At 45.5% G+C, this 22,205-nt stretch overlaps 1 protein-coding gene across 1 annotated transcript in view; it reads left to right on the top strand.

The window, feature by feature from the left end:
* Positions 1-22,205, top strand: part of LOC137621022 (bromodomain-containing protein 8-like) — a 192,191-nt gene that overhangs the window by 88,743 nt on the left and 81,243 nt on the right. The window contains exons 10-14 of the mRNA XM_068351461.1: positions 11,841-11,950; positions 14,185-14,339; positions 14,582-14,701; positions 15,379-15,493; positions 15,752-15,867. Of these exons, the coding sequence (XP_068207562.1) occupies positions 11,841-11,950; positions 14,185-14,339; positions 14,582-14,701; positions 15,379-15,493; positions 15,752-15,867 (616 nt within the window). The remainder of the gene's footprint in view (positions 1-11,840; positions 11,951-14,184; positions 14,340-14,581; positions 14,702-15,378; positions 15,494-15,751; positions 15,868-22,205) is intronic.

Genomic DNA, 22,205 nt, shown 5'->3' with positions numbered 1-22,205 from the left:
AAAGGATGCGAATGCTCCAGGTGACTTTCCACAATCTTTCTCCTGCAAGACGTGACCCACAGGAACTCGATACGACCTCTATCGGTCCGGTGGTGGCTGCACAACAGCTGGTTGTATACCTCAAGCTCCTTATTGGACAAGTAGCAGATGGTTGAGGGCACTGTTACCCGGTTTTAGTCTGCGTGAATGAAAAGATTTGACTGGCTCTTATTCTTTTCTTCATCCTACCCTCTCGTGGGGAAAGCAGCATCCTGGGTTCTCTGCATAAGCTGACCTCAAACCACTGGAGGTAAATCATACTCCCTTGTGTACCTAGTATTAAGCTAATACTGTTGCGTCCCCATACCCTGGCGAGGTGGTATTGGGAAGTCTTGGTTACATCAGGTTTTTTCCCACATAGACTCAGAATAACTTTACTTAGACAGTCACACTTCTGCACGTCTCAACACACAGCTTGCGTAGGCCGCGGACCTTGCGTAGCAAGGTTTAGCGAGGACTGAGACTCCTTATTTTTGAGTACTAACATACTCAGATAAGGAGCCCTTGGGCAAAGCCAAAAGCCAGATTGGCAGGGACGTCCACCCTTCCTAATAGGTGAATCACCCCTAATAAATAGCGTTGTTTGTATTCCAGTTACGGAACAAATGACAAATTTGTAGATGATTTGTATTTTTCCTAACTATACAAACCTTAGCTATTTATACAAACTTGCCCGCCATCCCTATCCCCCTTGAAATCCTACCTCCAAGCAGTGACTGAATAACAGGTGTGTGAACGGGAGTGGTAGCAAGATCCCCCCCCCTACCCCCTCTAACTAGCAGTGTGGATAGTTAACCCTCGCTAAATTTTAATGGCTCGTCATTTCAGCTCCGCCGAAGTATAACCCCTAATAAACAGCTAAGGTTTGTATAGTTGGGAAAAATACAAATTATCTACAAATTTGTCATTTTACCTCCCATTCATAAGCATTCTCGTGTGCCAGTTTCAGTCCTCGTCCAAGCACTCGAGCATTCACCTCTCTCACCACTCTATCAACATACAAGTTAAACAACGATGGCGACATCACACATCCCTGTCTCAGCCCCACTCTCACCGGAAACCAATTGCTCACTTCATTTCCTATCCTAACACACGCTTTACTACCTTTGTAGAAATTTTTCACTGCCTGCAACAACCTTCCACCAATTCCATATTCCACAATACTTCCCTATCAACTCTATCATACGCTTTCTCCAGATCCATAAACGCTACATACACCTCCTTACCTTTTGCTAAATATTTTTCGCATATCTGCCTAACTGTAAAAATCTGATTCATACATCCCCTACCTCTTCCAAAACCACCCTTTACTTCTACGATTGCATTCTCTGTTTTATCCTTAATCCTATTAATCAGTACTCTACCATACACTTATCCAACCACACTCAACAAACTAATACCCCTTGAATTACAACACTCATGCACATCTCCCTTACCCTTAGATAGTGGTACAATACATGCACAAACCCAATCTGCTGGTACCATTGACAACACAAAACACATATTAAACAATCTCACCAACCATTCAAATACAGTCACACCCCCTTCCTTCAACATCTCGGCTCACACACCATCCATACCAGGTGCTTTTCCTACTCTCGTTTCATCTAGTGCTCTCCTCACTTCCTCTCTTGTAATCTCTCTCATTCTCATCTCCTATCACTGGCACCTCAACACCTGCAACAGCAATTATATCTGCCTCTCTATTTTTCTCAACATTCAGTGAACTCTCAAAATACTCCGCCCACCTTTTCCTTGCCTCCTCTCCTTTTAACAACCTTCCATTTCCATCTTTCACTGACTCTTCAATTCTTGAACCAGCCTTCCTTACTCTCTTCACTTCTTTCCAAAACTTTTTCTTATTCTCTTCATATGGACAAACCAATCCCTGACCCCACCTCAGGTCTGCAGCCCTCATTGCCTCAGTTACCTTGCGCTTAACTTCCACATTTTTCACTCTATACCTTTCATACTTCTCTACATTATTACTCTGCAGCCATTCTTCAAATGCCCTCTTTTTCTCTTCCACTTTTACTTTCATTCCTTCATTCCACCATTTACTGCCCTTCCTCATGCTGCCTCCAACAAACTTCTTGAGACACACATTACTTGCAATCCCAACAAAATTTTCTTTTACTAACTTTCACTCCTCCTGTGAGTTACCAGTTTCTCTTAATTTCACTCTTTCATATGCAATTTTCAACCTTTCTTGATATTCACTTTTTACCTCCGGTTTTCTTAATTCTTCAACCCTCATTAGCTGCCTCTTGCATCCCCCCCACTCTATTCCCCCCCTCTTTTGCTACAACTAATTTTTCTTCCACCAAAAATGATCAGACATACCATTAGCCATACCCCTAAACATGTGCACATCTTTCAATCTTCCAAACATTCTTTTAGTTATCAACACATAATCCATTAACGCCCTTTCTACGCAAACGCCCGCACACACACACATATACAGGTATTTGTTCCGTAACCGAAATACAAACCACGCTATTTACATTGGGTTTACTTTCGGCGTAGCTGAAATTGACGAACCAATAGATTTTAACGAGGGTTAACTACCCCCGCGCTAGTTAGCGGGGGTAGGGGAAGGGGTTGCTTGCTACCCCTCCCCCTCCCACACACCGGTGATTTGCTTCCCTTCACTTTTGGCTCGGACGATGTGCAGACGTGTCTGTCTATCGTCCTCGTTATTGACAGCCATAATCTTTTCTTTCCTTTTCCTCAGGTATGTGTTTGAAGTTGCCCTCACCCTTTGGTATTCATCATGCGCAAGTGCCCTGGGATCGCCAGCTGCCCTTGCGGTACCTTCATGTCTGCGGTGGATACCGATCCACACACCCTTTGCCCGCAGTGTCGAGGCCGACGGTGTGATAGGGAAAATACATGTAGTGAGTGTAGGGAGTGGTCTGCCTCCCAGTGGGAGAGGTTTGCCTGCCGGCGTAAGAAGAAGTCCAGGAGAGACCGTTCTCCTTCTGGCGTTGCCTTGAAGGAGGAAGGCTCTCGGGACTCTTCTTCTGCTGCCCAAACCTCCTCCGAAGCTCCCCCTCGTCCGGCTTCTAGTGAGAGGCCGCCGAGTGGGAGCGCAGGCCCTTGTTCTGTTTCCCGACCTCGGTGTGCGGGAGAGGGCGTCGCCTCCCAAAGCGGGGCGGCTCCCCCTCCTCCTCCGGGGGACGATTTTGATATAATGTTGATCCTGTGTCTAATGATGATCTTTTTCAGCTTTGGGCTTCCTTGGGGCTTAAGGGCCTGCCCTCCAAGGAAGCCCTGTTTGAAATTCAGTTGGGGGCCGCTGTCAAGCAGTCGCCGGTGATAGCAGAGGTAGATCCTCTGTCTTTTGTCAACGAGTCTGGTCAAACCTCTGCGGCTCCTGATGTTGATGACGTTGCTGAAGGCTCTCCTCCCCCTTCCGTACATCCTTCGAAGGGGGAAGGGGGTCCCACGGTCTCTCCTGCGGCTAAGTCTCCCCCTCGGGGGAGCGCTCTGACTGAGACTCCTCTTCGGAGGACTGATGATCCCGACGACCTCCCTCGTGGCCGCCTTCGCCGTAAGGCTCATCGTCCGCTTCGCCGCAAGGGCCTCCCGTCTCCCTATAAGGGTGTCAAGAGGCGCCTTTTCGAGTCTTCACCTCTTCCGTCCTCCGATGGGGACTCTCCTCGCCGGGAGCAGACTGTAGCAGCCGCGTCCTTAGACCTCTCCGGGGATCGTTCTCGTTCTCCCACGCCTTCCAGACCTTCCACTTCCTGTGCAGATGGCCAGCAGTCTTCTGATCTCGTCAGCCGACGGGCACCGGTCCCTTCGGGGCAAAGGGATGTCGCACACGGTGTGGGTGCTTCCCTTGCGCGTCGGGGTTCCCCTGCGCGTTCACGCGTAGTAGCGCGCTCCTGCTCGTCAGTGCTCTCCTGATCGCCAGCGCTCTCCTGTTCGCCAGCGCTCTCCTGATGGTCAATGCCCCACTGCTCGCCAGCGCTCTCCTGTGGACAACGAATATCCTTCTGTTCCTGTTGCGTGCCCAGCGCACCAACGGTCTCCTGAGCGCACTAGATCTCCTGCTCCTCAGCGCGCACCTGCGCATCCAGTTCCTGACACGCGCCCACGCTTGCCCACGCACCCTGTGCGCCCACGCTTGCCCACGCGCCCTAGAACTCCGGTTCAGGACATGGGCAAGGACTCAACTCCTCCTCGCCCTCGCGATCCTGCTCGTCAGCGTTCTCCTGCGCAGCAACGCGCACGATCTCCTGCGCGTACATCCAGAGTTCCTGCACGCCCACGCGCCTCCTCTTCCCGAGCCCGTTCGTGAGCGTTCGCCTTTGTGCGTCGCGCCGATAGCTCTTGCACAGTCTTCTACGCGTCGTCTTCCTGCTCGCCAGCGATCTCTAGCGCGCCAGCGATCTCCGACGCATCAACGTTCTCCTGCTCGTCAGCGATCTCCTGCGCGTCAACGGTCTCCAGGGCGTCAGCGCTCTCCCCTGAGCACCGGCAATCTCCGGACTGCCCTCGTGATCCATCGCCTGCACGCAAGCGCTCTCCTACGCATCAGCGCCCAGCGGATCTGGAGAGACATAGGTCTCCTGCGATAAGCTTGCCCACGTGCGGTCGCTCGCCTGCATGTTCTACGCGCCATCGCTCGCCAACACGCCACCATGCGCCAACCCGCCATTGCTTGCCTGCGCGCCAGCGTTTGCCAACGCGCCATCGATCGCCGACTCGCCATCGCTTGCCCACGCGTCACAGGTCTCCAGGACACCATCGTTCCCATGCTCGGTCCCCTGGCCCTCAGCGATCTTCTGAGCTCTCTTGTTCGGCCACGCGCCAGCGCGTTCACGCGCTCACTCGCCTGCGCGCCCGTTCGCCCGCTCCCGTTCGCTCCCACGCTCGTTTGTCTGCGCGCACCTGCGCGCCTGCGCTCCAAGAGCCCCTCGCACGCGACTCTTTAGTAACGCCCGCGCGCGAGCGTCAACACGACCCCCGTTCGCGTCGGGTTCCGCAGCTCGCGGCAGCAGCAGGGACGCGTGTCGCCAGGTCGCGGTCGGGATCGCCTCCGCCTAAGCGCAGGTCTCTTTTGCAGGACAAGGAAGGACCATCGGAGAGGTCAAGGCAACTTTCTTCCCCTTCTTTTTTGCAGGCAGGTCCAGTGGTGTCCACTCCGAAGGATCGCCCGATCCCCTTCTCTCCAGCGGGAATTTCTCTGTGTCCGTGTCTCGGCAGTCTTGGTTTGGTCCTTTGATGCGGGCGTTAGTGAAGGCTATGAAGCCGGCACTCGCCGATCTAGGACACAGGCCAACAACGGCCTCGCCCCCGCTGAAGAGAAGGAGAGGAGTGGACTTCGTGGTGACTTCTCCCAGGGAGAAGTTGGTTCCTAAGAGGTCCGTCAGGAAGGCTCCGTCCCCTTCGCAGTCGTTTTCTCCTTCTCCCGTAGACGAGGTCTTTCCGTCCTCAGGAGAGTCCAGCGAGGCGGCAGTCTCCCCCTCGGCACCAAGGGGGGAATCACCTCCTCGTGGAGGGGAATCGTCTCGCGTGGAAGGAGCCTACCAGACCTCTTTGCTGGAGTCTTGTATCCCGCCCAGGAGGGAACCCAAGGACTCCAAGACGATTCCGAAGTCTTCTTCACGAATTCGTCAGGAATCAGCCAGACCCCGGGAGAACGTCCACGTGTCTCCACAGGAAGAGCTTCCGGGGACAGGAGACTTAGCTGCCAGTCTGCAGGGAGGAGAGCAGCAGGAGTCTGAGCATGCCTTCTGGCAGGTCTTGGGCCTGATGAGACAGCTCAACGGGTTCATGGACCCTGTGATCGCCCCGCGTGAAGGCAAGGACACGGTCCTGGACCAGGTCTATGGAACTCAGAAGCCCCCAAAGGCCAGCGTGGCTTTGCCCTGGTCCCAGGGGGTGAAGAGTGCCAGAGCCAGGGCCAACGCTCAGCTCGCAGTACTCGCCTCCTCCAGTCGTTCCTCTGCCGGGAACAAACTCCTCCCACCTCCTCGTCTCCAGCAGAAGAGGTATTTTGAGATCAAGGGGGGAGACTAGCCTCGCTCTTTCCCTCCACCATTCGGTGGAAGAGCTTACTAGGGGAGTTCCTCTTGAGAAGCTCTCCGCCCGGCAGGTGACGTTCTCGGCGTCGGAGATCCTGAGCCACGAGAAGGTCGCGAAGTGTGCCATGCAGGCCACTTCGTGGCTGGATGTCTGGCTAGGTTCTCTGGGCATCCTATTGCGCTCCGAGGATCTGTCTAAGGAGAGCAATAGGAAGGCCCTGGAGACCTTCCTCCTCTCGGGCACTCGCTCCATCGAGTTTTTGGCCCACCAGGTTACCAACCTGTGGGCCAACTCGGTGCTGAAGCGTCGTGATGCGGTGACTGAGAAGATCCATCCGAAGGTCCCCGCCATGGATGTCTGCATGCTCAGACACTCCTCCCTCCTTGGGGGAAATTTGTTTGAGCCCCAAGATATGGAACGAACAGCTGAGAGGTGGAGGAAGTCTAGCCAGGACTCCCTCCTCCAAAGGGCTCTTGCATCTCGGCCCTACAAGCCTCCAGCTCCGCAGCAAAACCAGCAGCAGCCTCGCAAGACACCGAAGCAGGCGCCGGCAGCTAAGAAAGTGGTGTCTAAGCCCCAGCCCTTTCCTGCCAAGGACAAGAGGGGCGGTAAGTCCTCCAGGGGAGTCAAGACTCCTAGAGGAAGCAGCCGCGGCCGCAAACGCTAGGAGTGGCAGTCCCCCCGCGTGTCCACCTGTGGGGGGATGCCTTCAAAGTTGCGTGCACAGGTGGCAGCAACATGGGGCCGATGCTTAGACGGTCTCCGTGATCGGCCAAGGGTATCGCGTCCCATTCACGACATCTCAACCTCCCCTGACAGCGAATCCAGTGTCGTTGAGCTCCTATGCCATGGGATCGGCAAAGGGGCTAGCCCTTCAGGCAGAAGTCAAGACCATGCTCAATAAGGATGCTCTCCAGGAGGTCGTCGATGGCTCCCCAGGCTTCTTCAGTCGACTCTTTCTTGTAAAGAAGGCGTCAGGAGGCTGGAGACCTGTCATCGACCTCTCAGCTCTGAACAAGTTTGTCAAGCAAACTCCGTTCAGTATGGAGACAGCGGACACGGTCAGACTTGCGGTGAGACCACAAGACTTCATGTGCACACTGGATCTGAAGGACGCGTACTTCCAGATCCCAATCCATCCGTCTTCCAGGAAGTACTTGAGATTCACCCTAGACAGCAAGACCTACCAGTTCAAGGTGCTGTGCTTCGATCTCTCCACAGCACCTCAGGTGTTCACCAGAGTGTTTACCCTGATTTCGTCTTGGGTGCACAGGAACGGCATCCGTCTCCTCCGATATCTGGACGACTGGCTGATCCTAGCAGACTCGGAGTCGACCCTTCTTCGACACCGAGACAGGCTTCTGGGACTTTGCCAAGATCTAGGGATCTTGGTAAATCTCGAGAAGTCCTCTCTGCAGCCGTCCCAACGACTGGTTTATCTAGGCATGTTGTTAGACACCAATCTCCACAAAGCCTTTCCATCAGATGACAGGATAGCAAGGATGAGGAGGGTGGCGGAACCCTTCCTCAGGCGGGAAGAGCTTCCTGCCCAATCGTGGTTGCGTCTCTTAGGTCACCTGCCCTCCCTGGCTCATCTGGTTCCAAACGGCCATCTCAGGATGAAATCTCTGCAGTGGCGGCTCAAGTCCCGGTGGAATCAAGGATCCGATTCCCCGGACTTTCTGGTCCCGATAGGACCCTCGGAACAGGCGGACCTGCAGTGGTGGCTGGTCGACGAGAACCTACGAAAGGGAGTGGATCTTCTCGTCCTCCCCCCGCAATTGACACTGTTTTCGGACGCGTCAAAAGAAGGGTGTGGGGCTCACATTCTGAACCAGAGGACCTCAGGCCTTTGGTCAGAATCAGAAAAGTGCCTGCACATCAACCTGCTAGAAATGAAGGCCGTATTCCTGGCTCTTCAACAGTTCCAACGGACCCTGGCGGGTCACTCCGTGGTGGTGATGAGTGACAACACCACGGTAGTGGCTTATATCAACAAGCAGGGAGGTGCTTTTTCGCATCAGCTATCCCATCTTGCAGTAGAGATTCTGAGGTAGACCGAAGTCCACTCGATAACACTATCAGCTCGCTCCATTCCTGGCAAGAGGAATGTGCTCGCCGACAGTCTGAGCAGGGCTTCGCAGATAGTGAGTACCGAGTGGTCTTTGGATCCTCAGATAGCTAACAAAGTCCTGACTTTGTGGGGTTCCCTGGCGGTGGATCTGTTCGCGACAGCTTTGAATTTCAAACTGCCCCTGTACTGCTCCCCAGTCCCGGACCCCAAGGCACTATGGCAAGATGCTTTCCAACAACGATGGGACAACATCGACGTGTACGCCTTTTCACCGTTCTGTTTGATGAGAAGGGTGCTCAACAGGACCAGACTATTGGTCAACTTGTCGATGACTCTGATAGCTCCGCTATGGCATCACGCGGAATGGTTCCCGGACCTTCTGCAGCTCCTGACGGAGCTCCCGAGAGAGCTTACCCCACGACACGAGCTACTCAGACAGCCACATTGCAACATCTTCCACAAAGTCGTAGCCTCGCTTCGGCTTCACGCCTGGAGACTGTCCAGCGTCTCCTCACGGAGAGAGGCTTTTCGCAACAGGTGGCAGAGAGAATGTCTCGGCATCTGTGAAAGTCCTCTGAGGGAGTCTACCAGGCGAAGTGAAGAGTCTTCTGTGGTTGGTGTCGTGGGAGGGGTATCTCTCCACTCGATGCCACTATTCCAGCAATAGCGAAGTTTCTCGTTTATTTGCGGGAGGAAATGCGCCTTTCTGTCTCGGCGGTGAAAGGCTATCGCTTAGCCTTGAGCTTGGCTTTTAGGCTGAAAGGAGTGGACATTTATTCCTCGCTGGAACACTCTCTACTCTTACGTAGCTATGAGCTTACCTGCCCTCAGTCGGAAGTGAGACCTCCTCCATGGAACGTGGTTCGGGTTCTCAGGGCTCTTAAGAGACCTCCCTTCGAACCATTACGCCAGGCCTCTGATCGCCACCTGTCTTGGAAGACGGCTTTCCTGCTCGCGTTGGCCTCTGCCAAACGAGTTAGTGAACTTCATGGTCTCTCGTACGACGTCGCCCATTCAAGGGGATGGGGGGAGGTAACGTTCAGGTTCGTCCCTGAGTTTGTTGCCAAGACTCAGAACCCTGGAGTGCCAGACCCACGGTTCGACTCTTTCAGGTTCACGAGTCTCCGTTCTGTAACAAGCGACCCAGACCAGCTGCTATTATGCCCAGTGAGGAGTCTGAGGTGTTACTTGAAGAGAACAGCTGCAGTTCGTCCTCAGGTGCAAGCATTGTTTGTTAGCACAGGCAGGACGAAGAGGAGGGTCACCAAGAACACCATCTCGTCTTGGATTCGAAGGGTTATCCATCATGCCTTGAATCCGGACCCTCCTCCGTCACGTTGCCCTAGGGCACACGACGTCAGGGGCATCGCTACGTCCCTGGCCTTCAAGAGAAACTTCTCTGTGACGCAGGTGCTTCAAGCTGGGGTCTGGAAGCGTCAGACGACCTTCACGGCCCACTACCTGCAGGACGTGACCCACAGGAGCCTCGATACCTTTTCTATCGGCCCTGTGGTGGCTGCACAACAGCTGGTCTAACCTCAGGCTCCTGTATGGACAGGTAGCAGTAGGTTGAGGGCGTTGTTACCCGGTTTTAGTCTGCGTAAATGAAAGAGTATGTCTGGCCCTTACTTCTTTCTTCATCCTCCCCTCTCTTGGGGAAGCAGCATCCTGGTCTCCGCATAGCTGACCTCAACCTCTGCAGGTAAACCATGCTTCCTTGTTCTCCTAGTATTAAGCTTAATACTGTCGCGTCCCCCATACCCTGACGATGTGGTATTGGGAACGTCCTATCCTGGATTCCTATCTAAAGGTCTCAAGGTCAACTTCATAGGACGAGTCGCGCTCTTTCCTCCACACACAACTTATGTAGGCCACATGTTCCTTGCGGAGCAAGGAACTTGTGAGGTGCAGGGACTCCTTTTCTCGAGTGCTACTCAATTGGAGTTGGAGTCCCCGGGTAAAGCCAAAGTCAGTAAGGCTGGGGACTTTTCACCCTTCCTAAGGGGTAAGTCACCCAATGTAAATAGCGTGGTTTGTATTTTGGTTACGGAACAAATGACAAATTCGGAGATACTGTAATTTGTATTTTTCCTAACCATACAAACCTTAGCTATTTACACATATTTGCCCGCCAGCCCTGTCCCCCAAGTCAAGTCCTACCTCTAAGTGAAGTGAAGGAAATCACTCGTGTCTGTGGGGGGGGGGAGGGGTAGCAAGCTATCCCTTCCCCTACCCCCGCTAACTAGCGCGGGGGTAGTTAACCCTTGTTAAAATCTATTGGCTCGTCAATTTTAGCTACGCCGAAAGTAAACCCAATGTAAATAGCTAAGGTTTGTATGGTTAGGAAAAATACAAATTATCTCCGAATTTGTCATATTTATATATATATATATATATATATATATATATATATATATATATATATATATATATATAAAATATATATATATATATATATATATATATATATATATATATATATATATATATATATATATATATATATATATATATATATATATATATATTCAAATAAGCCATATATATTTTTGATACATTAATGTTTGGATTCTCTTAACGACCTCGGGATCAGAGCCCCCAGGCGAAATCACACAAAGACAAGAGCTTGTGTCCGGCCGGGAACCAAACCCTGGTCGGCAAGCTTGTATAGACAGTGACTAAACCACTTGGCCACGAAGAAAGATCTTTCTTCGTGGCCAAGTGGTTAGTCACTGTCTATACAAGCTTGCCGGCCGGACACAAGCTCTTGTCTTTGTGTGATTTCGCCTGGGGGCTCTGATCCCGAGGTCGTTAAGAGAATCCAGACATTAATGTATCAAAAATATATATGGCTTATTTGAATATGAAAAACACGTCTAAATGTGCAAAATTTATCATATATATATATATATATATATATATATATATATATATATATATATATATATATATATATATATGTATATGTGTATATATATATATATATATATATATATATATATATATATATATATATATATATATATATATATATATATATATATATATATGTATATATATATACTGTATATATATATATATATATATATATATATATATATATATATATATATATATATATATATATATATATATATATATATATATATATATTATACATACATACATACATACATACATACATACATACATACATACATACAGGGAGGTACCAAGCAGTTCATTTCATCTGCAGCAAAACATTAAGATATAATTTTCCATATGCTGACCATTTGGAGGTACCCATCACCCTAAGGAGAATTTCAACCAAATCCAAATAAATTGCCCAGAATGAAGCTAGTTGTCCAATTTTCTCTAGTAACTTATTCCTGTAAAAAGGTCCAAAATACTTTTGTATTTTACATCATTTAGAAAGGATTCCTGCATTGCTTCAAATGGATTTTCATGCACATCATTCATCAGTCTCAAGGTTTGGTCAAGGGTTTGGCAATCTTGATTTCCAGCCATTCCAAAACCTTTGGCCATGAAAGCCTCATCAAAGTGTCATACATTAACCTATGAAGTCTCACCCCCGGCTGTTTTGCTGCTTTCCATATAATATCTTGTCACAACATCCTCAAACTATAGTGAAAGGTTTGGTATTCAGAGATTTTATGTAAATCTTATCTAATGTAGGAAATTTTTATTTTAGAGAACGAGCAGCGGAGGAGGAGGAAGAGCGTCGTTACCAGCAGTGGCTTAAGGAACGAGAGGAGAAGATAACGGCCATTCAACAAGCTTTAAAACACCAGGGACCAAAAGGTATTTCATTTTGTAACTGATTCGCTGCTGTAGATGTTTATGCCTCATTTTCCCATGGTTTCAGTAGTTTATCTTGAGAGGATTAAAGTATTCGGTAAAGTTTACTTTTTATTGAATTCAAAATTGGTTTTGGAGAATTTTCAACACTTTTGGTTAATTTTAACACATTGGCATATTTCAAATCTTCCTTTAGAGTCACTTACGATCTACTGAGGCATTCTTCTAAAGTTTTTTTTTATATACTCTTGTATTTTTGGAATACTGTATCATAAAACAGGCATCACAACAATGAACTTCAGGACAATGTCACTATGTCGTTTTAGGTGACATATACCATGTATGATCTCGTATTATTCATCTTCGCGTCATTAATATATTTTTAAGTTCATACTTTGTGATATGCCACTACAGTATTGGTTTAGTTGACTGGTGTCACAACATGGACTTAGATGTTTGTAATGAATGTAAAGCAAAAGCAAATCAGATAACTGTACAGTATTCTTAGTAAAATGTTATCATAAATTAGAGGGCAATAAGGTTTAAAATAAATGTGAAAGGGATGATTTAGAAAGTTTCATCAATAACACTGTAACTTTATTACTTTTATCTCTTATGCTGATCAACTAATAAGTCAGGCTTATTATGTTGTTGATTAGACTGTCAGAGGCAAACATTTTCATTTAAAATATTTTTTCACTTGGGAATGAAACATTGGTGAAACCATTCATTAAAAAGCACTGCCACACCCTTTTATACATACCTTGAAGTTTTTTTTATGGTTTTGGAGAGGAGAAATTTTTATCTTGAAGCACATGGGGATTGTTTGGTTGATAAGTAACAGGCTTTACACATGTAAACCTGAATTGCCACATGTTATTCTGTTCCTTCCTGCTTTAAAGTGGTAGTTTGTCTCCTTAAAAGATGGCAGCTTTCCTCCTCTGATTAAAAGGTTTAAAAGTTGGGTCTTGAGCGCATGGCCAAGGGACAGAGCGATGTCATAGGACTGACCATATTTGCTTATGATCAGTGCCAAAGTCATCTCTACTTCACTCTATCCAAGCTACACCATAGCTGCTGATGACTCGGCAGGTATACCTATAGTCTCCCCAAATTCCCCATTGCTTGTTTACAGCAATGGTGAGTTGTGAACAGTAGTGGATACTTTCTTGAGCTGTGAGTGGCATTTGAACTACCAGTTCACAGTTGTGAGTTAGTAGATGTTATTCACTTGGCTGCCACAACTTGGTAATTTTCTTTCGTTTATTTTTTGTTTATTTTTTTTTTCTTACATTCCTCCTTGAGTAATTTTATAAAACTATGGTGGAAATGGACCAGCAACTTCCTCCATAGCAAATGCAGATTCTCCAGTAACTTTATATATTTTTTTTTAATCCATTTCTAAAGCTGTCATCACTCCTTTCTTGCTGTGAATGGATTGGTTACCTTTTCATGCTGGCTTTTGTTTATGCCCAAAAATTTGATGGTTTTCTACTTTAATTACATACTGCTATACCTAATTAGTAGCTTTTGCAGTTTTACATGCAACAGAAAACCTAGCACAGATGTTTTGTCAATTGTTTCATCAAAGATGTGTTCTTGTCATATAGCTCAGCAATTTCAGGTCATGTTTTTTCATCTTTTTTTATCATATTAAGAATTTTCACTCTCTGATTAAAGGGAAGTACTAAGTAACTTCTTTTGGGCTTGGCAGGAGCAGGTGGGTTTCGTCTAGATCATAGTTTGCTTGATGTTTCGGTGGTCATTTTTCTTCTTCTTTCTTCCCCTTCTTCCTCCTCCTCCTCCTTTCTTCTTGTTCTTCTTCTTCGTCGTCGTCTTGTATTTCTTCTTCCTGTTCTTCCTCTTTAGTCTTCTTTCTTTCTTCTTTTTTCTTCTTCTTTCTTCTTCCTCTTCTTTTTATCTTCTATGGTTTAGGGTGATTTTGATGGCAAATAAGTTATCTTAAAAGGCAGTTACTGTGACACTGTTTCTTTGAAATATATCAGCAACAATATTAGAGGTAAACTGATGCAGGAGTGCGTGGATGTATGGGACAGAAATAGGCATGACAGAATTATTGATATTTGTAAGTTTCTAGTTTTCTTGAAATTTCTCTCTTTTTTGTGAGTTGTTCATGGGGATCTTTACTTAGCATTAGGTGATTGAAACTTTTATTGGGGAAATTATGTAAGAGTAAATTAGTTTTCTCCTTTTTAAGTTTTTCTTTATTTTCACAGTGCATATACCACCAAATAAAAATAAAAAGAACAAACCGCCATGGCCTGCCTCTTCTTCCAGTGGGGTGAGAAGAAATAGTGGAATGTCGGAAACTTCATCAGAGCTTGACAGTGCGGTGGACAGTCCTGACATACATGAATCTCTAGAAAACTCTGTAAGCACTTTTTGATGGTATTAGAAGTTAAACTAACTTGAAATAATTTCTTTTAAATTTGAAATAGGATGTATTTATTGGAGTAGTATTTTTCTTGGTATCTTATGGATCACTAAAGCCTCACAGGTAATTTGTTAATTTTTAGTTATGTTGCAAATAGATCATATAAAATGAATGAGTTTGCAATATTTCTTTTTCATTGTTTTGCTGATTAATTTAAAAATTATTCGTCTTAACTGCAGGGCCAAGAAGGAAGTACCCAGGAACCTGAACCCAAACCAACTCCTACATCTCCACTCTTGTCATCTCTCTTGAGTAAATCACCCATATTACCTGGGTCTTCCACTTCACCTTTGTCCCAGGTATGTTTTAGTGGATTTTGAAGAAATGTTAAAAAAGGTTTAATCATCTTTAGCAGTTGTGAATTTGATTTACCTATAAATGAGTGCAAATTATTATTATTATTGTTGTTAATCTAGTTGTTAATTAGATTTTAATGTTATATTTTACCAATGTAAAGGAGATAACCAAGTTTATTTGAACATTTATAAACTTTTAAAGTTGGCTCTTAAGACATGTATGTAAGTGTGAGTTGATGATTGGACCTAGGTGAAGTTAACAGAGATGGAAAATTAAGTGAGGAAAATTTAGAAGCAGAGAGAAGTGCAATTAAGGGTGGAGGGGTTACTAAGGTACACTGGACAATGTACCTACATGGAAACTTTCATGAAGAATGTGTCAAAGTGTAAATTCGAGAAATGGGTGAATTTCTCTTTAAAAATCCATTAAAATAAAACTATGCAAATCTAAGAAGTAAATTTGTTTACTATATATAAAATTACATAGTAATTAATTTGTTAGAAATTTTGTTTTTCATTTTAGTGTTTCAAAATTTATTGTTTTAATCTCATTTGGCTTCCCTAAAAATCATGATTAGCATAGTATTGATAAGTTTTGTTGTAAGCCATGCAAAACTTGTTTGTTTACATCAATTTTACTTATAAATAATTTTTTCTATTGATAATTATTTTAACCTCAGGGACGAGTAATGAGGCCTGGCTACTCTAATGTATCTCTGGCTTTACAAAACCTCGTGACATCTGCTATATCAGGAACTGATACAGCTACTAAGTCTTCAGCTTCTCCAGGATCAGGTATGTGCAAGAAGTCAGTAGATTTTTATATGTAAAGATATTGGGGGTAGAATAGCAGTCAGAATATTTTGAAGTTGGGAATAATGAATACTTTAGGGTTCAAGATTCACGGAAATTTCTTTCAGTATTAAAACATGACAAGGCAGCATAGCACTGTATGAAATTGACAAAGCTTCAGATTCTATGCATTTAGTTAGAAATTCTACTCGAGTTCCTATGTTTGTTAAGAGGAATTTATTTTGCAATGTCTTCTCCTAGGGTCTTCGACACTATCACGACTGCTAGACCTTCCTCCAAGTGCTCCAGGAGGACCTTTGCCAAGGCTAAGTGATTTACCAACATCATCATACAGTGTGAAAGATTCTGTAAGTAGGGTATGTGGTTAAATTTGTTTTGTTTTGCATAATTTTTAGTTGCCATTCAAGTTAAAACACTGAATATTTGAAATTTAAAGTAGTTAGAACCCCCATTATTGTTGCATTATTTCAATGAAACTTGCCCAATATTTGTGTGTCAAGAGTATTTCATGAGCAGACTCTAATCCAGCGAGGAATTTTTTTTTTTTCTTCATAGATTCACAGTCCCACTCTAAATGCATTAGGTGTAGAAGTAGAGCATGTGACATTATGCGTTAGGTGCTTGTGTAACTAGTTGTAGCATAGATCTATCAGACTCCAGCCACTTTTATGCTTTTGGAGTCGTGTGCCACCAATGGTATCCGTGAACTGTCAAACAGGCCCCTTTCTGATACGTGGCACTCTCACACCTGGATTTTACCCATTCATCTTGCATATTTATGATGGTTCTGCTTCGTTCCTCATCAAACATTTTTGAATTGGTCACCAATTTACCTTGAGGGGCTGGCCGGAATGCCAATACTGTATATGGTGGTATGGGAAGGACACAAAATCCTGAAAAATTCACTGAACTTTGTATTGCAATGGAGAATGCGTATACGAAATATTTTGTCGAAATTCCTCTTACTTTCATAGTCACAGGGTAATTAGTAAAAGTAACTCAATAAATCATAAACAGTGTTCCCTACAAGAAAATGCTGTATTTCCTTTGTTATTGTAAATTTTGATAATTATTACATTTTAATGTAAAAGGAATTGTGAGCAATGGCATCTATAACTTCCACGAGTCGCAGACAATCGTAAATTACATCCTTCGGCCTTCAGTCCTACCACAAACCTGAGAGAGTACAGTACATGCCTGAGTTTGACCTCTGACATTCACTCATTTTTACGTTTGTTTTTCTTGTTTTCGGCAAGAATTTTATTACTTCAAAGAGGAAAAGTAAATATTTTAATTTATTAACATTGTCTTTGTCAAAATACAAAGAAAAACTTTAAACGTCCGTATCTCAAAACTATACTTATTGACCTTCAAATTCAATAGTCTACCTTAGTTTTATTGATTTAGCATTGAAATTTGGTATGTAACTTAGAAATACATTATACATAAAACAATGAAATGAAGCCCTTTATTCCATTTTTTTCATATTTATTTTCTTAATTTTTCCTTAATTTTAGGGCTCAATTTTTTACCATATTGAAAAAATTCATATCTGGCAAAAAAAAAAAACCTTCATATTATTGGAGGGCTATTTAGTTTATTAATCCCAGATCTTAGTAATAATTATCAAGGGATGAGATCGAATTTGAAAAACACTAGGATATATCGCCCTGGCATTGCAAAATCGAAGGTCAGAGGCAAAAATCTTATGCAGTTTGGAGATGTCCTAAGTCATCTTATTAAGGGGTATGAATGTCTTAGTCCTGTCATTAAAAGTCGGCATTAGCCGGCCGGCCCCCTTAAGATACAAGTATTTTGAACTGTGAGGTTATCCCCAGGAATTAATTAAACTTGTATACCATGTCTTTACTGTAGATGACTTTACTTAACACATATACAGTAGGGTCCCGAATTATGCGAGTAATAGTATAGAGAAGTATGAAAAATATAGAGAGAAAAATGTGGAAGTAAAGCACAAGGTACATGAGGCAAAGAGGGCAGCTGACCTGAGGTGGGGTCAGGGATTGGGTCATTCATATGAAGAGAATAAGAAGTAGTTTTGGAAAGAAGTGAAGAGAGTAAGAAAGGCTGGCTCAAGAATTGAAGAGTCAGTGAAAGATGGAAATGGAAGGTTGTTAAAAGGTGGGCGGAATATTTTGAAAGTTTACTGAATGTTGAGGATAATAGGGAGGCAGATATAATTGCTGTTGCAGGTGTTGAGGTGCCAGTGATGAGAGATGAGAATGAGAGAGAGATTACGAGAGAAAGTGAGGAGAGCACTAGATGAAACGAGAGTAGGAAAAGCATCTGGTATGGATGGTGTGAGAGGTGAGATGTTGAAGGAAGGGGGTGTGACTGTACTTGAATGGTTGGTGAGATTGTTTAATATGTGTTTTGTTTTGTCAATGGTACCAGTAGATTGGGTTTGTGCGTGTATTGTACCACTCTCTAAGGGTAAGGGAGATGTGCATGAGTGTTGTAATTCAAGAGGTATTAGTTTGTCGAGTGTAGTTGGAAAAGTGCATGGTAGAGTACTGATTAATAGGATTAAGGATAAAACAGAGAATGCAATCTTAGAAGTACAGGGTGGTTTTAGAAGAGGTAGGGGTTGTATGAATCAGATTTTTACAGTCAGGCAGATATGCGAGAAATATTTAGCAAAAGGTAAGGAGATGTATGTTGCGTTTATGGTTCTGGAGAAAGCGTATGATAAAGTTGATAGGGAAGCAATGTGGAATGTGATGAGGTTATATGGAGTTGGTGGAAGGTTGTTGCAAGCAGTGAAAAGTTTCTACAATGGTAGTAAAGCATGTGTTAGGATAGGAAATGAAGTGAGTGATTGGTTTCCGGTGAGAGTGGGGCTGAGACAGGGATGTGTGATGTCGCCGTAGTTGTTTAACTGGTATGTTGATGGAGTGGTGAGAGAGGTGAATGCTCAAGTGCTTGGACGAGGATTAAAACTGGTACACGAGAATGACCATGAATGGGAGGTAAATCAGTTGTTGTTTGTGGATGATACTGTACTGGTTGCAGACACAGAAGAGAAGCTTGGCCGATTAGTGCCAGAATTTGGAAGGGTGTGTGAGAGAAGGAAGTTGAGAGTTAATGTGGGTAAGAGTAAGTTTTAAATATAAAACTTACCCGCTGGTTATATAAAAGAGCTGAAGTCCCTGACGCCAGGGCAGAAAATTCAAATCTCGCGCTATCGAAGATACGCCAGGTGTACCAACTGCACCCTAGCGGTAGAACAGGTGGAACTACACACCAACTTCAGTTCTTCTCTCTGCCGTCATAGCTGGCTGACATACAGAAGTTCGCTCTCGTGTTTTTACTCTCTTGGGAAGTTGTTTGGTGATGTACAACGTTCTTTTTTGAGTTTAAGCTATCGTTGATTAATTTTCCTTGGTTCTTATCTTGAAATCTTTTTGTTTGAGATTTTCTTTATTGTTTTTTCCCTTACTTTTTGCTTGTCGGTCTCTCACGTTAACTTTAAAATGGCCGACTCCTCCCCTGCTCAGCGTAGGTGTGTTAGTGAGGGTTGTCGTACACGACTTCCTAATGGATCTATTGATCCTCATTCTATTTGTGTAAAATGTAGGGGTAAATTTTGTTCATTAGATGATAGGTGTAATGAGTGTCTTTCCTTAACTAATGATGATTTTGGTACTTACGATCGTTATGTTAGGAGATTAGAGAGAGATAGACTTAGGCGTAGTTCTTCCCGATCTGTGGATAGAACCTTACCTAATTTACCTGTTCCTAATCCTGTTCCTTCCCCTGTGGTGGTAGATCAGGAACCTACTATGAAGGACATGTTTACTGCTATTTTGTCTCTTGGTGAGAAAGTTGAGTCCTTAGCAGCCGATAGAAATACTATCTTTTCAGAGTTAAAGGTATTGAAAAACCGTGATCCTATCGGAACTGTGGAAAGTGTTTCAGTGTCTGATGTGGTACCGAAGAATCGTGACTCTCTCGGTGTTGTGACAAGTGTTGATAATGTGTTTAGTGTTGCGGAGGGTGCGTCGGCACGATCTTGTCGTTCACCTAGCCTTAGACCTCTTTCGAGCTCTCGAACCCATGGGAGAAGTAATGTCGAACGGCTTAAGGGAACGAGAAGCATCATCAATCGTGCAGACGTCCCCTCGAACGTTCCTGTTGCCGTAGCTCAGGTCGTTCACCCTCATCGTAGGAAAGGGGAGGTTCATACGTTATCCCCGTCTTCCGATGAAGGGTCGGGAAGTGAGATCTGGCGGCGAGCGTCGAGACCGCTTAAACGCTCCCATGTTGATTCACAGCGTCGGGAATCGCCTGTGCGGCCAGGATGTAGTTCGTGGGGTTCACCGGAACGTTTCCGTTCTCCCAGCGCTTGCACTCCGGCCAAACGTTCGGATCACCGTGTTCGTGCGGATATGATTCCTTCCGATTCGGACCTTGTAACTATTCATGCACCTCCTCTTCCATCGGATTGGCTTTCTTCCCCTGAAATGCGTGGTGACATTAGTGCGAATCTTCCTTCTAGGAGTTCTGTTGATCCGAAATGGACTGCGCTTTTGTCTATGAAGGAACAACTCTCGTCGTTGATGGATTCTTATCAACCAGGTGTTGGCGTTGTGTCTGGGCGTTCGATGTCAGACCAGTTATCGCACAAACGTTCGATGGTATATGGCCTTGACGAGTTATCACTTAGGCGGTCTCCCATTCACAGTGTTCAACGCCAGGTTGATTTTGATGAGTCGCGTCAGAGAGTTTTGGTTGACCAGTTTGCGTTTTCTGGTCGCGGGGAAGAGCGTCGGCGTCGACAAGTGGACGAGACGCGGCAACAATTTGAAGTAGTGGATCGCCCGCGGCAACAACTTTTGGACGCGGCGCGTCAAAACATTGGTTTACAGCGGCGACATCCTAACTCCTTTGATCGCTCGCAGCAACAGTCCTCGGACTTTACGCGACCTCGCGGCGATCTTCAACAGTTACCTTCTGATTTCAAGCGTTCTTCTGTTCAACAACAGTTGAATTCTAAGCGGTCTAAGCAGTTGTTGGTTGAGGATGATCGTCTACATGTCCGTGTTTCGCATCAATCTACTTCTACTTCTCCCCACCAAATTGACTCAGATGTTGGCCTTGACAGGCAGTCCCATCCAGACGTTGTTCCTTCGGTTCAGGCTGCAGCTGTTGCTGCACTGCCAGAAGACGAACCAGAGGAAAAGTCGGATGAGGATAATCCTATTGAGGAAGTCTCTGAGAATGAGGAGGAGAAGCATTATCAGCATGCTGTGGACCTTCGCAAGTTTATGCTTATTTTGACTGGAATTTTCCCGGATTCTTTTACCCCTGTGGCCCCTCGTTCTCCGCCTTCTGAATTCATCTTAGGTAAAGCTACTAAGGTTCCAGTTTACACCAAGATGGTTCTTTCTCGATCTTCTAAGCGGGCCTTGAAGTTAATGGGTTCTTGGTTGGACTCCAAGAAAGCTTTTGGCAAGACGGCCTTTGCCTTTCCTCCCGCTAGGTTAGCCTCTAAATCTAGTGTGTGGTATGAGACTGGTGAAGTGTTGGGCTTGAGTTTTCCTTCTTCTGCACAAGGGGATTTTTCAAGTTTGGTAGATGCTTCTCGTCGTCTTGCCTTAAGGAAGACGAAGATTTGGTGGTCCATTCCAGAGTTCGACCATTTGCTTAAAGGTCTTTTCAGGGCCTTCGAAGTTTTTAATTTTTTGGACTGGGCTTTGGGGGCTTTGAGTAAGAGGGTCTCTGATATGACGGAAACGGACACTAGTGGTTTGGTTCATTTGATGTCCTGCTTGGACAAAGGTGTGAGAGATGGCTCCAACGAACTTGCTGCCTTGTTTACAGCTGGAATTCTCAAGAAAAGGGCCACGATGTGCTCCTTCCTCTCCGCAGGAGTGTCTCCCTATCAGAAGACAGGCCTTCTTTTCACACCTTTGTCTAATTCTTTATTTCCTCAGGAATTAGTGGGCGAGGTGGCTACTGCTCTCACTCAGAAGGCCACACATGACTTAGTTACTCATTCGACTAGGAAAGTTTTGCCTCCGTCATTCTCCTCTCGAAAACCTAAGGAATCTTCTTCTGGGTTTCGTCCTCAGTCCTTTCGTGGGAAGCCCTCTGGGAGAGGCTCTTTTAAACCAGAAGGAAGGAAACCTAGAGGCAGAGGGGGCAAGTCCGGCCGAGGTAAAGTCTGACTGCCCTCTCCTTCAGACAGCAGTGGGGGCCAGGTTGACTCACTTTTGGGAGGCTTGGGAGAGGAATGGAGCGGACCCCTGGTCCGTCCAGGTGTTAAAGGAAGGCTACAAGATCCCCTTCCTGACCAATCCTCCTTTAGTCACAGATCCAGTGGATCTTTCGCCCAAATACAGAGAGGGTCCCAAGAAACAAGCCATGCTTCTACAGATGTCTCTTTTATTAGAGAAACGAGCAATAGAGGAAGTGCAAGATGTTACGTCTCCGGGGTTTTACAACCGCCTTTTTCTAGTACCCAAGAGTTCCGGGGGGTGGAGACCGGTTCTGGACGTAAGTGTGCTCAATGGTTACGTCCAAAACTCGACGTTCACCATGGAGACTCAGAAAACAGTTCTGGCAGCTGTGAGGAAGGACGATTGGATGGTCTCTTTAGATCTTCAGGATGCCTATTTCCACCTTCCGATTCATCCCAGCTGCAGACGTTATCTGAGGTTCATGGACGGAA

The sequence above is a fragment of the Palaemon carinicauda genome, chromosome 27 (assembly GCF_036898095.1).
Source record: "Palaemon carinicauda isolate YSFRI2023 chromosome 27, ASM3689809v2, whole genome shotgun sequence".
In the NCBI taxonomy this organism is placed as follows: domain Eukaryota; kingdom Metazoa; phylum Arthropoda; class Malacostraca; order Decapoda; family Palaemonidae; genus Palaemon; species Palaemon carinicauda.
Note: the sequence above shows the minus strand (reverse complement) of the source record. Positions and strands in the feature narration are given on the sequence as shown.